Here is a 14,843-nt window from a genome sequence, read left to right on the forward strand (position 1 = left end):
TTTTAAAATGATTTTGATTAATTTAAAATGATTTTGATGAAATTTAAATAATTTTGATCAAGTTAATACTAAGAATATTTTGATATAATAATATTAAGTGTTTAGAATTGAGGATTTAAAATTTTAGGGGTAGATTGTAACTACAATTATTAGAGTATTATATTAGTTTTTTTATAATATCTTTAAAATTTGACGTAAACCCGTCGCTATATTAAATTTAAATAATCATTTTCACTACATAATCTAAAATTTTAATTATTTTAGTTTTTTTTTTATTATTTTCTTATCACTTTCAATTCTTTAAATTTTTTTCTCTTATCTAATATCTTTTTCCATTCCCTAAATGTAGAATATTATTATTCATAAAATTTAAGTTTAGAGAATGAATAAAATAGTTGATGCATAAAATTTTGTATATAAAATATAAAATTTAATATAAATTCTTTTGTTTAGGAAAATTGATATTAATGATACAAAAGTGAAAAAAAATATTTAATTTTAAATTCATCTTAATGAGGATCTCCTACCTATTATAGTAGCTAACTAGCTTTCATTGCTAAGGCACGTAATTAAAGGATGTTTGATTTCTGGGTTGTCCGTTGCGAGTGTTTGATTTATCTTGATGGTCAATAAGAAATTTTCATGAGATCAAGTTAATCACTCCAAACTTGATATTACTCAGCCTAATTAATTATTTTTTTAACTAGCTTTTATTGCTACAACGTTCTTAAATAAGAGGGTATGTCCATAATAAAATTATTGACGTTTTTGAAAATGTAAATGTTAGGATGTAGATTTTTGCCATTGTTTTTTTAATTAGAATCTTAACCAAAAAAGTTATTATTTCATGTAAACAAATCATACTATAAATTTTCCCAAAAAATAAAAAAAAAATCAAAATCTCACATATGGTAAATTTTGGATTAATATAATTTTAAAAATTCTTATATGTAGGAACCCTTCTGGTTCGACTCGATCTCTATCTTCTCTGTAAGACCAGAACTAAGGAAATAGACGCGGGTTTTTCTCCGACCTCTCACCGCATCCCTCGCCCTCGCTTGGCCCGCGTTCATCCTAACCCCTTAAACCCTAGCCTACCATGAGAAGGTTGTCACCGGCTATCGTCTGCGCCGGCAAGACTGTCCCATCCGTTCTTCCTCTGCCCTCTCCCAGCGAGCTTTTCTCTTCTCTCTATTGTTCCACCTCCGCCGCCGCCGCCGCCGCCGCCGCAGATGTAACCGAGACTCCTCTGGAGACGAATAATAGCTCGCATCTGATATCCTGCCTCTCTGACATCCTCTCGCGTCGGAACTGGTTCGAAAGCGGGACTTTGCGAAGCTTAGCCCCCTCTGTCACCCCGGCTGTTGTCGCCGAGCTCCTCCGCGGACGCTTCATTGATGCTGAGTCCGCCTTCGCCTTCTTCAATTGGATTGGGAGGCGTCCTGGTTTTAGCCACACCGTAGACTCTTATGCGTCTCTGGTTTATTCCCTTCTCCGATCGAAGTCTTGTTTCAACATCGAGAAAGTTGTCATCTTTATGCTCAAATCTTGCGGTTCAGCCGAAGAAGTGTGCTCTGCGTTAGAAACCTTCAAGGCCGTTAGACGAGAAGGTGGCGGTGTTGGATTCAATCCCTCAATCCGATGCTATAACTCTCTGTTGTTGTCACTTTCTAGGTTTGGGATGGTTGAGGACATGAAAGACATTTACCGAAATATAGAAGAAGATCAAATTTTGCCTGACATTGTTACTTACAATACAATGATTAAATATTACAGCAAGGAAAAGAATCTGGCTGAAGCGTACCAACTTCTTGGTGGTTTACGGAAAGCAGGTTTAGTTCCAGATACATTTACTTGGAATTCCTTGATGTTAGGTCACTGTAGACAGAAGAATTTAGGCAGAGCTTGTTGGATTTTTATGATGATGCCACAGATGGGTTGCTCTAGGAATGAATTTTCTTATACCATTCTCATCCAAGGGCTTTGTCAATGTTGTAGAGTTGGTGAATCTTTGAGCTTGTTCAGAGGCATGGGAAGTGATACTTACCAACCCAACATCCATACGTACACAGTGATGATAGACGGTCTTTGCAAGGCAGGTGAGCTTGAGTCTGCTGAAAAATTGTTCCATGCGATGTTTGATAGAGGTTTAGTTCCTAGCACTGTGACATACAATGCTCTGCTTGACGGGTACTGTAAGAGAGGGAATCTTGAAGCTGCTTTTTCAGTTTTGGAGCTAATGGAATCGAAGGGGTGTAAACCAGATGTTTGTACTTACTCACAGATCATTAATTGTCTTTGTATGGAGAACAGGCTTGATGATGCTGAGGCACTTCTGGCTGAGGTTGTTGCAAAGGGAACTGTTGCTAATGGTTTTACTTATAGTGCTCTCATAGACAAGTATTGCAAGTGCGGGAAGACCAATGATGGTTTGAGAGTTATGGAATTCATGGAACTAAATGGTTGTAAGCCAGATGCTTGGATATTTACAATGGTGATAGACGGCCTGTGCAAGGAGAGTAGACTAGAAGATGCTGAAAAAATGCTATGTCGGATGCTTGAGAAAGGATTGGTTCTGAGTGTCGTCACTTACACGGCTTTGATTGATGGACTTTGTAAAAGAGAGAAGTTGGATGAGGCACTCAAAGTGGTGGAGAAGATGGAATCAAGTGGGTGTCAACCTAATGTTTGGACTTACAATAGTCTAATTTATGGATTTTGTCAAGTGAGACATGTTCACAAGGCGATGATTTTGCTATCCAAGATGCTTGAGAGTGGGCCACCTCCCAACACAATCACATACACCAACTTAATCAATTGCCAATGCAAGGAAGGCTATATAGACGATGCTTTTAGATTACTTAATGCAATGGAGGCAAAAGGTTTGTCTGCTGATCAGCAGACATATACTATTTTGATAGATACCCTCTGCAAACATGGTAGAGTAGAAGAAGCTCATTCTCTAATTACTTCGCTGACTGTTAAATGCATAAGACCAAACAAGATCATGTACACAGCCTTAATTGATGGTCTATGCAAATCAGGAATGATTGATCTTGCTCATTCCTTGCTGGAGAAAATGATATCAGATGATTGCTTGCCAGACTACTACACCTATAGTGTCCTGATAGATGGATTTTGCAAAGAGAAAAAATTGGAAGAAGCCTTGTCATTGCTAGAGAACATGTTGGATAAAGGTATAGAACCTACGGCTGTGACTTCTACAATTCTAATAGATGAGATGCTCAAAAGAGGGGAGTACAATAGAGCCAACATGATGTTGGCTCGAATGTTTACTTCTGGTTCTAAGCCAACTGCTTTCACTTACACTGCATTCATTCGAGCCTATTGCAGCGAAGGGAGAGTACAAGAGGCAGAAAGTATTATAACAAAAATGAAAAATGAAGGAGTTCTTCCTGATGTGATAACATATCATACATTGATTAATGGGTTTGGAACTATGGGGTACCTGGATCAGGCATTTTGTACTCTAAAGCAAATGATTGATTCTGCATGTGAACCAGACTATTGGACATATTCAGTTCTCCTCAAACATTTTTTATATTGGAAACAGAATAATGTTACCTTTATTAGCAGTATTTCAGGATTGTGGACGGTAGTAGAAGTTGCAAGAGTTATGGATCTACTGGAAGAGCTACATAAATATGGTTGCACTCCTGATCTTATTACCTTTGGTTCTTTTATTTCAGGGTTCTGCAAAGTTGGCCGGTTGGAAGAAGCATGTGTTCTATTCTCTCATATGAAAAATGAAGGTTTATCTCCTACCGGAGATATCTACACTTCACTAATTAGTTGTTGCTGCAAATCAAAAATGTACACAGAGGCATCAACCTATATAAACTCAATGGTGGAAGGTGGCCATCTTCCTCTGCTGGAATCCTACCAGATTATTCTTTCTGGGCTTTGTGACGAGGAACAATTTGAGCAGGCAAAATTGTTTTTCACTGATTTACTAGGTAAAGGATACAACAGCGATGAAATTGTATGGAAGGTTCTCATTAAAGGTATACTTGAAAAAGGCTATGTGGAACTATTTAGTGAGATGTTTAACATCATGAAGGAATCAAATTGTTTACCGACTACTGAGACAAGTGATTTGATAGCAAAGTACACTGTGAAAGAAGTCAATGAGGAAATAAATGTACTAGAGTCATGACCCTTCTTTGTGTGTGTCTAACATTGTAACTAATGTTTACTTGAAGAGGAAGATTATGAAGTATGATCTGTTATGCAAACATTCATGAAATGCATATTGATTGGTGGTTGCAGTAGCCTTACATGAGAATGGGTCAGTATTGTTTTTCTTCTATTTATTTATGATTCATTTGGTTGGGTTTCCGTCTTTTAATTCTTATTATGTCAATTTCACAACAATATATGTTTCAATAGTTGCTTCCTTGAATGTTTTCAAATCCATTTGTTAATAAGTTTCCTTTTAGATTTTTTTCTTTCTTTTAGATAATCAATACATGCGCAAAGCCAGGTCTCCATGAGTAGATGAGCAACTTTCTAACTGGGTCAACATGCTTTTTGTTGCGTCATCATCATCATATTTGGAATTGGCTACAAGGGTCTTATGTTTCCATTGAACTCTATGCAAGATTATATCACTAGCTAACATACTTTGCCATGTACCTTACTATGAATGTAACGTTGAGACAAGAAATATCTGTTATATCCCAGAAAGAGCTTTCATTCTGTAGTTGTTTGTCCAGGGATTCCCCCTGTGAGTGCTAGAGATGCATGGTACAATAGTTGTGGTATCAGAGTGTGTTCCATTCATTAAGAGATTAAAATTATATACTAAATGCTAGTTTGGAATGATTAGAATAGTGTGTTTTTTCAGCTTTTGCTACTATCTGATGACTTCTTTTAAGCTCCATGATGTGCTTCGCTGATCCTACAGCCTGTCATATGTGAACTTAACAAAATTTTTTTCGTGTGAAAACAGATGCTTGGAAGGCGTACAGGTTGTGCTCATCCACTGCGGAACACAAGCAAAACCAGATCATACCACATGGACTCAGGTTTGTTGCATTTAATGCTTTAAATCAATCCAGTTATTGCTCCAAAAATGTTTAAAGTTGTGCTTTCGCATGATAATTTTGTCATTCTCATTTTTTTTTCTTTCAAAATTTCCTTTTTCTTTTCTCTGCATTTGAAGATCAACAGATATTTGATTTTTTTCTTTTGCAGTTGAAGTATCCTTTTTCAGATATCCGATGTGGTACACGTGGACTTGACTTTCTCTTTGCTATGCGAACATCCTTTTCAGTATCTTGGTGCTCAAAGTTTATTCCAGCCAAATGTTAGTTTGCTCGCTTTAGATACCATTCAGTGATAGTTTCCATTTTCCCTGTCTCATTTTTCAGCAACTCATTTACTTAAGATCATTGATTCATTATTTTGGCATTCACACTTGTACTCTGGTGGCTAACAGATTATTCTGGTTTCTGATTATGAATGGACTTTCTGGTGCAACACTTTCAAGGTAAGAACAAATCAATTGAGTTTCTAGTTTCTACAACCTTGAACTTGAAGGCTTTGTAATTTCTGTCCTCGTCTTGGTGGTGAAATGAACTCTGAAAAATTGATTCCACTCGATTGCCATCTCTGTATCGCATTGCAATACGAAACTATATGTATCCTCATGCCTGATATAGTCGTATCGTAATCCTACTATTGAAGTAGATATTGCATCATACAATGTTGGTATCGGTAGAAACATAGTAACGATGTTGATATTGCATTGTACTAATGCTGATATGAGTAAAATGGATGTGGCAGGACATAAAGATGCCACTTGAGGAGTTTCTCCATTCAATTATGCCAACCATGCAAGTACTTAGCTGCTGACTCTGGCGATGAACTTATTCTGTTGCGGGAACACGATGACGAAAAGGATAGACAACGAAAGCCCTAACCTATGTTTGAAGGTGAAGAAGAAGAAATAGGATGGATGTTCATTGTTAAAGATATTATCATTGCCTTCGCAGTCTCGGTTGCTAACAAGTTAAGTCATTTTTGAATGCGTGTAGAGGGAGGCTCTTAACTTGTAATAGGTCACTTCTTTATTTATGTAATTTATCAAAATACGCCCCTTATTTTCTAGATTTACCAAAATATGCCCCTATTGTGTTTCATTTTATTCATTTAAACACCCATGAACTATTTAGGCATCTCTAGGATTGATTTCAAGACAAGTGAAAAAATGCCCCTATTTTTTCTGATTTTTTTTTTTAATTTTAAAAATTGAGTATTTTATATGTTTTTTTTTAAAAAGATTTAATTTTCTGGATTGATTTAAATTTACTAACTGGTCGTGTATATACCGTTTAGCGTCGCTAATATTGAGCCTTCATTTGACAATTATGCAAATTCAACCTCCCTTTTCAATGATTATACGAAAAAAGATGAAAAGAAACAGCTTTTAAAAAGCAACCGCCGCCACGAATGCGACCGCAACTCCGGCGAAGGACGCTGCGGAAGCAGGGCTCGCCCAGCTGTGCTCCTCGTCGCTCGCTTCTCCTGCCGGGCCTGGTGCGGACGCCGGTGAGTCACCCTCCGGGGTAGCAGCTGGTGCGTCCGCATCCTCCGCCGGCGAGTCTGCGGAGGGGGAAATGTCAGGCGAATCGGCCACCGCTGACGGGGAAGAAGCGGGTGACTCGCCTGGCGCGGAAGCAGCTGGTGAATTCGCCGGGGAGAGAGTCTTCGCAGCAGCCGGAGCCTTGGAAGGGGTCGCAACTGCAGCCGGGGCCGAGGCCTTCGGCGCCTGCGAGGGAGCCTCAGCCATGCCAGAGCCGACGGCTGCCAGAAGCAGGACGACGAGAGCGACGGCGCGATACATATTATCCGGCGTCGCGGCGGGCGGAGAATAATAGGGAGGAGGAGGAGGAGGGGCTACGTTGACGGCGATGGAAGGGAACGGGGTGTGGGTGGAGGAATTTATAGGAGGCTACGGAAGAACCAACACCGCTGGAGGAGGAGGCGGCGGTGGTGGAGAGACAAGGAGAGGCCAAGGTTAACGGTTAGGCCGGTAATGTGGCAGTTGGGATCACCGACGAACCGCGCGTCGCGGAGTCAGTCAACGGGACTTTTTCTCGAGAGTTGGTCACGAATTTTAACTTAATTCGGGGTTTAAGTGAAAAAACGGTTATTTTTCATAAAATCGAGGGCTTCCTAGTAATTTCAACCGTTCTCTACGTCATCGGCTCTTCTCACAAGTCCAATCGCCTTCGCAAATGCTGGGGAAACGAGGGCTTCTCCCTTGCGCTCTTCGCCGCCTCCTCGCTTCCTCTCTCTTCTCCTCGCGCTCGCATTCTTCTTGTGCCAGGCAACATCCTTCTCTCCCTTCCGTAAAACCCCCGGTGGCCAAGAAGATCCCCTTCACTTTCTCCGCCCATGGCAAAACCTGGGAGGATCCGTACCGTTGGATGTCCGACACCAATGACTCGGATCTCGTGGAGTACCTCAGCAGGGAGAACGCATACGCCGAGGCCTTCATGGCCGATGCCTCCAGACTCCACCAGAGATTGGTCGGGGAGATGAGGTCCAGGATGCCGGCCAAGGTCTCGACCCCACCGGAATGCTGGGGTCCCTGGTATCTTCCAAGCAACCTGGAAGTCCTTTATTTTGTACTGCTTGAATGCGTGGTCATCGAAAAATTACGCTTTGTTCAGAAACATGTCAAAAAGATTTGATTTTTCTGCTGAGTTTTCATGATGCTAGATTAAATTTATTGAATGAACCCTGTAAGCCCTTTATTTGTACTTCTTAAATGCCCAATCATCAAAAAACCATATTTTGTTCAGAAAAAATGGAAAAAATATTTGATTTTTCAGCTGAGTCTCTGTGATGCAAAGTGCAATATTATTGGATGAGCTGCTGGCGATACATAGAGGGTGATGAATGTGTATTTCGTTTCATGCATATATAGATAATGAAGTTCATTTTTCTGAATAAACAATTGGAAAACAACTTGTCAATCCGCCTTATTGTCTTTTCCTGACTCTTTATTAAGATTTTTCTATTATATGTGAATTGATTGGAATAAGAATGAAGCTTACCCTGCATGGCATCTACCATGGAATGATATTAAGGCCAAGTCGTACTGTAATAAAGCCGGTAAAATCATCAGATTTGTTGTATAAGAGCTCATTATGAAGAGATGTTTATATAGTATTCAATGTGTTCAATGTAAGTTTATATTAACCATACTCCTGTGTTGCTACTTTAACTGGAGATAATTGTCTTGGGTTAGGTCTTACTATCAATATATTCCAGAAGGAAAGGAGTATCCAGTGCTGTGCCGGAGGCTAAGGCATCTTGACAGCTTTGCCAAAGCCATTCTAAGTTATATGAGATCTTACAGAGAGGAAATATTGCTTGATTGGAATGAAATTGCGGAACAATATGGCATGTGTGCACCCCCTCCCCCTATTTCTATACATTCATCGAGTTAACCAAAATTGAAGTAATATTTATATATATATTTGCACTTTGCAGGTTATGTTCACATAGGTGCTTGTCGCATTTCTCCTGATCACAAACTCCTTGCGTACACATTGGATATTTCAGGCAATGAATCATTTTCACTTCAAGTTAAGGATCTTGAGTCTGGGCATGTTATCCCAAGTTCAAAAGTGGAGGGAGTTGTTAGCCTTGCATGGGCTGGAGACAGTAGATGTTTACTATATACTGTTTGTGATGAAACTCAACGACCGTATAGGTAATTCATTCTTCTTGGAAATTGTCATTGCCATCATCAAGTCTTGTTTGTCCTCTATTTGGGGCTACAATCCTTGTTCATCCATTAAGCTCTGTGTAAGGCTTTATCACTACTAATATTCAAATTAATCGAATCACTTTTTCTTGGAATTTTTCATCAAAGACTGAAATGGATTTTGGTTATGCTATTTTCCTTCCTGTTGTACTTACAAATGTTTGGCAGGGTGTTCTCCATGCAGCTGGGCTCAGATTTGGTAGACAAAGTGCTTTTTACAGAAAATGATAGGAGTTGCTGTGTAGACATTACAAGCACCAAAGATGGCAACTTTATCACTATAAATTCTAATTCAAGGACATCATCTGAGGAAGGTCACTTATCCATGTGTCTATGCTATTGAGAGAATCAATCATATACATTTTGAATTTATGTCTGTTTAATTATGCATTTTCTGAAAATTATTAAATTACAGGTCTATGTTATCAACACCAAGCAAGTCAATGATGGGCTATGGTTAGTAAGGAAACGTGTTAGTGGTGTTCAGTACTTTTTGGAACATCATTATGGTTTCTTCTACATTCTTACTAATGCTCCTTTAGAAGGCAGTAATTCAACTGGTGATGGTTATTATTTAGCCAGATGCATAGCAGAAAAGTCATCACTAGCAGAATGGCAGGTATTTCTTATGATAATGATGGATGTATTGAAAACTCATGTGTACAATTTTTCTTCTTTTGGTTTATGTATATTTCTATAGGTGGAATAATTTCTAAACTTGTGAACCTGATTGTTTGATGGATCATCTGCTATCCTAAAAGTAGCATATTCTTATTGTATAAAAAAGTTCGTCCAGAAACATCACTATTTCTTGGTCTAGGTGCTCATTGTTAAGTAAATAATTTCTTCAAAATTGCTAGGAATCTATCTTTTTAAGCTTATGTTATTAAGAATCCAGACATACCTGTCTTTGTATTTGCTTGACTTTTTGTCTCTAGGTTATTGTTCTCCCTGGACAAGATACCATCTTTCAGGATATGGATATTTTCCAAGAGCATCTGGTTCTCTCTATCCAACAAAAGGGGCTTCCCTTATCTTGCTCCCTAAATATTCCGATCGATTTGGATCTTGAGGTACATCTTTAGTAATATCCTGTCCTTGTAACTGCATGAGTCTATGAGTCAGCTTATTTCTTCAAATTTCAATGTTTGTTTAATCTACTATCTACTTGAAGTGGATGTACAGCAACAATATTCTTTTTGTATTATACTTTATAATTTACAAGTTAAGGTAGTTCTATTTCTTTATATTTTTTACTTCAATACTCTCAAATTGCTTTACTAGTGTGGTTCTTTCTACTTAGTTATGAATGTGAACCTCTTAACACTTTTTTATTTCTTCATTGAATATTATCAGCTAGCAACTTTTTCATTATATATGGAAAATCAATAAATAGAGGCAGACAAAGGCCATGGAATGCCAGAATGGAATCATGCCCCTAAGAAAACTTTTGAGAGTTTTAATAATCTTGTAAATTTTGTTGAGTATTGTTTATTTTTTCCTTGTCAGTTAATTGATCCTTTTTTTTTGTGCAGCAACATGTGGAACTCAAGGATCTGAATCCATGGTTTTTCCCTGTGCCTTCATGTCTTAGCAGCATATCACCAGGATCCAACCATGATTTCTCATCTTCCATTTACCGTCTCGTGATTTCCTCACTAGTGGTAAAATTATCTACTTGGCTAGCTTATATCTTCACAAACTGATGCTACAGTGCAATTTTAAATTCCCCAACATTTTAATTCTATTTTTTTTTGCTAGTACCCAATCTACTCATAACATGCCCCTTATCAAAACAACACAAATTTATCATGTGTGCTAATTTCCTAGCAGCTCTAATTGAGCTTACAATAGTCTTGTAAAATGTCATGTATAAGAAGAATGTGAACTTTAGTGCTGTGTTTACCTCAAGGAGATTAAGTAGGATTAGAAAGTAAGTGATTTTAATTTGAAGACAAGAAAAGAAAGGAAATGTGTGACTATTTTCTCCACTAGTGTTTACTTGGAGGAAGTTTGCAGGGGAGTTAAAAACTGAATGCTTGTGGAAGTTTGCAAGTCAGTATGGTATTTGCATCCATTTTCACCATATTCGAATGGAAATTAAATTAATGAAGTTTGACCCAAATGCCCTTCAGGACCAGAATAACTCTTTCCTTCCAAGTTAACAAAGGAAGTAGTTTCCAATTTATCTCTCTCCTTTGCCTTTCAGTTTCTTTGAAGTAAAATTAGCATGCCCCAGTTCCACATTTCACTAACCCTTTCCATTTAACTCTGACTAGTAGCCTCATTGATCTCTGCTTACTAAAGTAAAAAAAAATAATTTGACTCCATGAGCTCAAGATTTTGGTTTAGCAATGAACATCCATGGCACTTCAAGAGTTTCTACCTAATCTGTTATCTGTATGCTCTGTTAAGTGCAGAAGATTAAACTTCCAGTTTCTTAATCCAACTAATGCAGATGCCAGATGTTGTAGTTGACTATGATATGGAGAAACAAGATTTTACTGTTCTTCATCAAGAAGAAGTAGTCGGTTTGAATGGCCAGGTTAAATCAAGTTCCTCTGACACGACTGTATTTCCAAATGTCGGTATCACTGAATTTCAGAAAGATCAGTATTCGGATAAGAGAAAGTGGAAGAGGTGGACTGGTCTTTCTGAAGCATTTTCATGTGAAAGAATAGAAGTTGTCTCGCATGACGGTTTCATGGTACCCCTGACTATTTTATGTGCACAGAAAACAAAACACAATGGTGAATCACCATGTCTCCTGCATGGGTATGGAGCTTATGGTGAGGTGTTGGATAAAAGCTGGTGTTCCGACCATATTAGTCTGCTATTGCGTGGCTGGATTCTTGCATATGCAGATGTGAGGTATTTTTATTTCTATACATTGAATTCTTTTATTGATCATTCAACACAATTTTTTTGGCACTATAGTACTTTGTCATTTTCATTCTTCTAGGGGTGGAGGCGAAGGTTCATCTCATCAATCTGGAACTCGAGCATTGAAGATGAACTCAATTTATGATTTTGTAGCATGTGGAACATACCTTGTGGATAAGGGCTTTGTTCATAAGAATAGGCTTGCTGCTATTGGCTGCAGTGCAGGCGGCCTACTAGTTGGTGCAGCTATTAATATGCATCAGAATCTATTTTCAGCTGCCATTTTGAAGGTAATACTTGCTTTTGTTCAAGTTCATGATCTCATTTACTTATAATATTATTGACAATTAGTATGCTATTCTGTGATTGCTTTAGTTTCTTTATTCATGCTATTTGTCGATCATGCTTATTGGCCTTGATCTGGGTTCAATTCAGGATTCTGAGATTTTGTGCTACTTTTATCTGTACCGAGTGAGTGTTAGCTGAAACAATAGGAAATAGGTGTGCTATGGAAAGATTCATCTCTGGTTTACTTTGTTTATGTAAATCATATTACTGAAAAATGGGTTTCACATTAGAATATTCTTCCTTCAAATGAGCCTGCTCATTTAAAAAAAAAAAAAAAGCTTAATAAACATGTTCCTTTCATAGTGCCGGTAAAAGAAAGAGGTTTTACTTTATCACTTGAATGATATTTCGAGAACGAACACCATGGTTTTAAAAGGCCTCCTCTTACATTAGCCACCCCTTAAAGTGGATTTCAAAAGAGACAACATAATGACCACTTATAGCATATGGATTCTATGTATGCTGTTAAAAAAAGGTTCATTTATATTAATTTAAACTAAATCAAATTGACTTTTAAGTTTTAAGCTTTCTTCTTTTTTAGCTTCTAACTTGCAAGTGTAGTTTAAGTAGTTTTTTTTTTCTTTCAACTTATAAATACTGTAGGTATTTATATAAGTGCAAACGACCTCACATACTTCATATGCACTTGCAGTGGGTCGTTGCGGATCATTCGCATACATTTTACTTTAAACCTTGAGAAACACTCAGCTGTATATTTTTATTGTGTTTGGAGTTAAGATGGCATGTAGAATTTATTTCTTTAACAAAATTTTGACTTCTGTGCTTTGAACCAGGTCCCTTTTCTTGATATTTGCAACACGTTGATGAATCCTAGTTTGCCTCTCACAATATTGGACTATGATGAGTTTGGCGATCCTAGAAACCCGTCGGAGTTCCAGATAATCAGACATTATTCTCCATATGACAACATTACACAGGGCTGTTATCCTCCAGTTCTTGTCACAGCATCCTTTCATGACTCGAGGTAAGAGTGCCAATTGGTTTTTATTTGTTTGCAACGAATGCTTATTAGATGTACTTGAATTGACAAATTGATGATCACTAGTTGTTTTACTTTCTGATGCACGGCGAACTTCAGAAAGTATAGTTTTGGTTTCGAGGTGTCTTTTAGTTTTGATTCTTTCTCGAAACATATCTTAAGGTCATGCTTTTATTATGTAGGGTAGGAGTCTGGGAAGCTGCTAAATGGGTGGCAAGAGTGAGGGAGAAGACATGTCGAACCTGTTCGCGGTCAGTGATTCTAAAAACAAACATGAATGGTGGACATTTCGGTGAAGGCGGCCGATACATCCATTGTGATGATACTTCTTTTGAATATGCATTTCTGATCAAAGCTTTCGGAATGCTGGACGATGACAAGTAGATCCTAAACTTCAGTTTTTGAATATGTGATCCAAAGGTGATATTCAAGATATGTGTTAGGATTGAAGTCCAATTCGATGTGATAATTGAGGACCAAAGTTGGACTGTTACGTTGATGCATAATTATCGCAAATGTTCAGTGTCTAGGATCGCTCAGAAAAATGACTTTGTAGAGTAGTTCTTTACATGGCACAACATGACCAATATTGGACTGATGAGTTATGTTATGTTACTGATATCACCGATTTATGTTATGTTACTGATATCATAATTATGTAGGGATGGTAATTTCATCCGAATCCGATGAATAATTTGACATCCAACCCGAATGGAGGAGGATATGGAGGGAATTTTTATATCTGATTATAGTAAATGTGTATTCGGATATGGGTATAGAGACGGATGTGATAAAATTCTATCCATATTTTACCCGACATATATATATATATATATATATATATATATATATATATATATATATATATATAAAGTCCTACTTTTTATTGAGAAAGAAAAAATTTTAGTCCACTTTTCGTCTTAGAAAAAAAAAAAAATCTTAGTTTATTTCTTTATTCAATCATCAACACATATCTCGTCTTTTTTTCCACGAAAAATGTTCTACAGATCGAAAGAGCGCGAGACGAGAAAAAGCTGACAAGTACATTGAAATATTTTTTTAAAAAATGAGAATGGTATGAAGTAATAGGATGATGAGTAGGATATGAATTCTTGAAATTTTGATAGGTATGAGGATAGGTATGAAAGTTAAATACCTAATAAGTATGAGGATGAGTATGAATATAAATATAATAAATATGAATATATACAGAAAATATGAAATTCTATCTAAATTTTATCCATTATCATCCCTATAATTATGTCATGTTTTGGTCGTCATATTTCACTCGTTTAAAAAATTTATCATCTTTTACACATCAAGAAGCAATATTTTATATTTTTTTTATGGGCAGAATGTGGGACTTAACTGATCTTATATTTGGTAAAAGGAAAAGGAAATTATTAATTTATTATCGAGCAAAGTAGATTGAACCAAAAGGCGCTAGATTGAGTCCAGGAAGAGGTGAGTGAAGTAGGGTTTTACGAGATCTGTTTGGGTTGTCTTCGCGTGGTTGGTAGACATGCAGACGCAATGTTTCACTCCCTGGTCCACTGCCATGCCCTCCCAAGTAAAGCTCATGAAAAATTTTGATTTACCTTCTCAGTCATCGTGATTTACTTTCTTCCTGTTAATTGCCACATGAACACTTTTGATTGATCGAACTCGGATTTCATTGCTGCAGTCAAGAAACATCCAATTTTTTTAAAGCTTTACAGAGTCATTGCAAGGAAAGACGGAATTTTTGGTTAAGGATGTGATGGAGATATTGAAATCTGACGGTTTATGGAAGTCGACGACTCGACAAAC

General features: G+C 37.4%; 3 protein-coding genes across 3 annotated transcripts; 2 read left to right on the top strand and 1 right to left on the bottom strand.

Moving 5' to 3' along the window:
* Positions 1–980: 980 nt before the first annotated feature.
* On the top strand, positions 981–6,165 carry LOC121970666 (pentatricopeptide repeat-containing protein At5g65560-like). Its single transcript, XM_042521509.1, has 5 exons — positions 981–4,309; positions 4,973–5,048; positions 5,218–5,329; positions 5,462–5,512; positions 5,809–6,165. Exon 1 carries the CDS (start codon positions 1,100–1,102, stop codon positions 4,175–4,177), a length of 3,078 nt encoding a protein of 1,025 aa, XP_042377443.1. The 5' UTR covers positions 981–1,099; the 3' UTR covers positions 4,178–4,309; positions 4,973–5,048; positions 5,218–5,329; positions 5,462–5,512; positions 5,809–6,165.
* A 286-nt stretch (positions 6,166–6,451) lies between these two features.
* LOC121972658 (skin secretory protein xP2-like) lies at positions 6,452–6,868 on the bottom strand. Its single transcript, XM_042524309.1, has one exon. The coding sequence runs from the start codon at positions 6,866–6,868 to the stop codon at positions 6,452–6,454; it is 417 nt and encodes a 138-aa protein (XP_042380243.1).
* Positions 6,869–7,233: 365 nt separating this feature from the next.
* LOC121970667 (protease 2-like) lies at positions 7,234–13,782 on the top strand. Its single transcript, XM_042521510.1, has 11 exons — positions 7,234–7,621; positions 8,282–8,436; positions 8,527–8,749; positions 8,972–9,113; positions 9,219–9,422; positions 9,742–9,876; positions 10,339–10,467; positions 11,262–11,674; positions 11,766–11,976; positions 12,829–13,019; positions 13,217–13,782. The coding sequence occupies exons 1-11, from the start codon at positions 7,263–7,265 to the stop codon at positions 13,416–13,418; spliced, it is 2,364 nt and encodes a 787-aa protein (XP_042377444.1). The 5' UTR covers positions 7,234–7,262; the 3' UTR covers positions 13,419–13,782.
* The last annotated feature ends 1,061 nt before the right edge of the window (positions 13,783–14,843 follow it).

This window comes from Zingiber officinale, chromosome 4A, assembly GCF_018446385.1.
Source record: "Zingiber officinale cultivar Zhangliang chromosome 4A, Zo_v1.1, whole genome shotgun sequence".
Classification (NCBI taxonomy): Eukaryota; Viridiplantae; Streptophyta; class Magnoliopsida; order Zingiberales; family Zingiberaceae; genus Zingiber; species Zingiber officinale.

Coding starts and splice junctions, on each gene's coding strand:
- LOC121970666 (XM_042521509.1), top strand. CDS start 1,100: ATGAGAAGGTTGTCACCGGCTATCGTCTGCGCCGGCAAGACTGTCCCA.
- LOC121970667 (XM_042521510.1), top strand. CDS start 7,263: ATGCTGGGGAAACGAGGGCTTCTCCCTTGCGCTCTTCGCCGCCTCCTC. Junction 9,114..9,218: donor ATTCAAGGACATCATCTGAG/GAAGGTCACTTA, acceptor ATTAAATTACAG/GTCTATGTTATCAACACCAA. Junction 13,020..13,216: donor GCATCCTTTCATGACTCGAG/GTAAGAGTGCCA, acceptor TTTATTATGTAG/GGTAGGAGTCTGGGAAGCTG.
- LOC121972658 (XM_042524309.1), bottom strand. CDS start 6,868: ATGTATCGCGCCGTCGCTCTCGTCGTCCTGCTTCTGGCAGCCGTCGGC.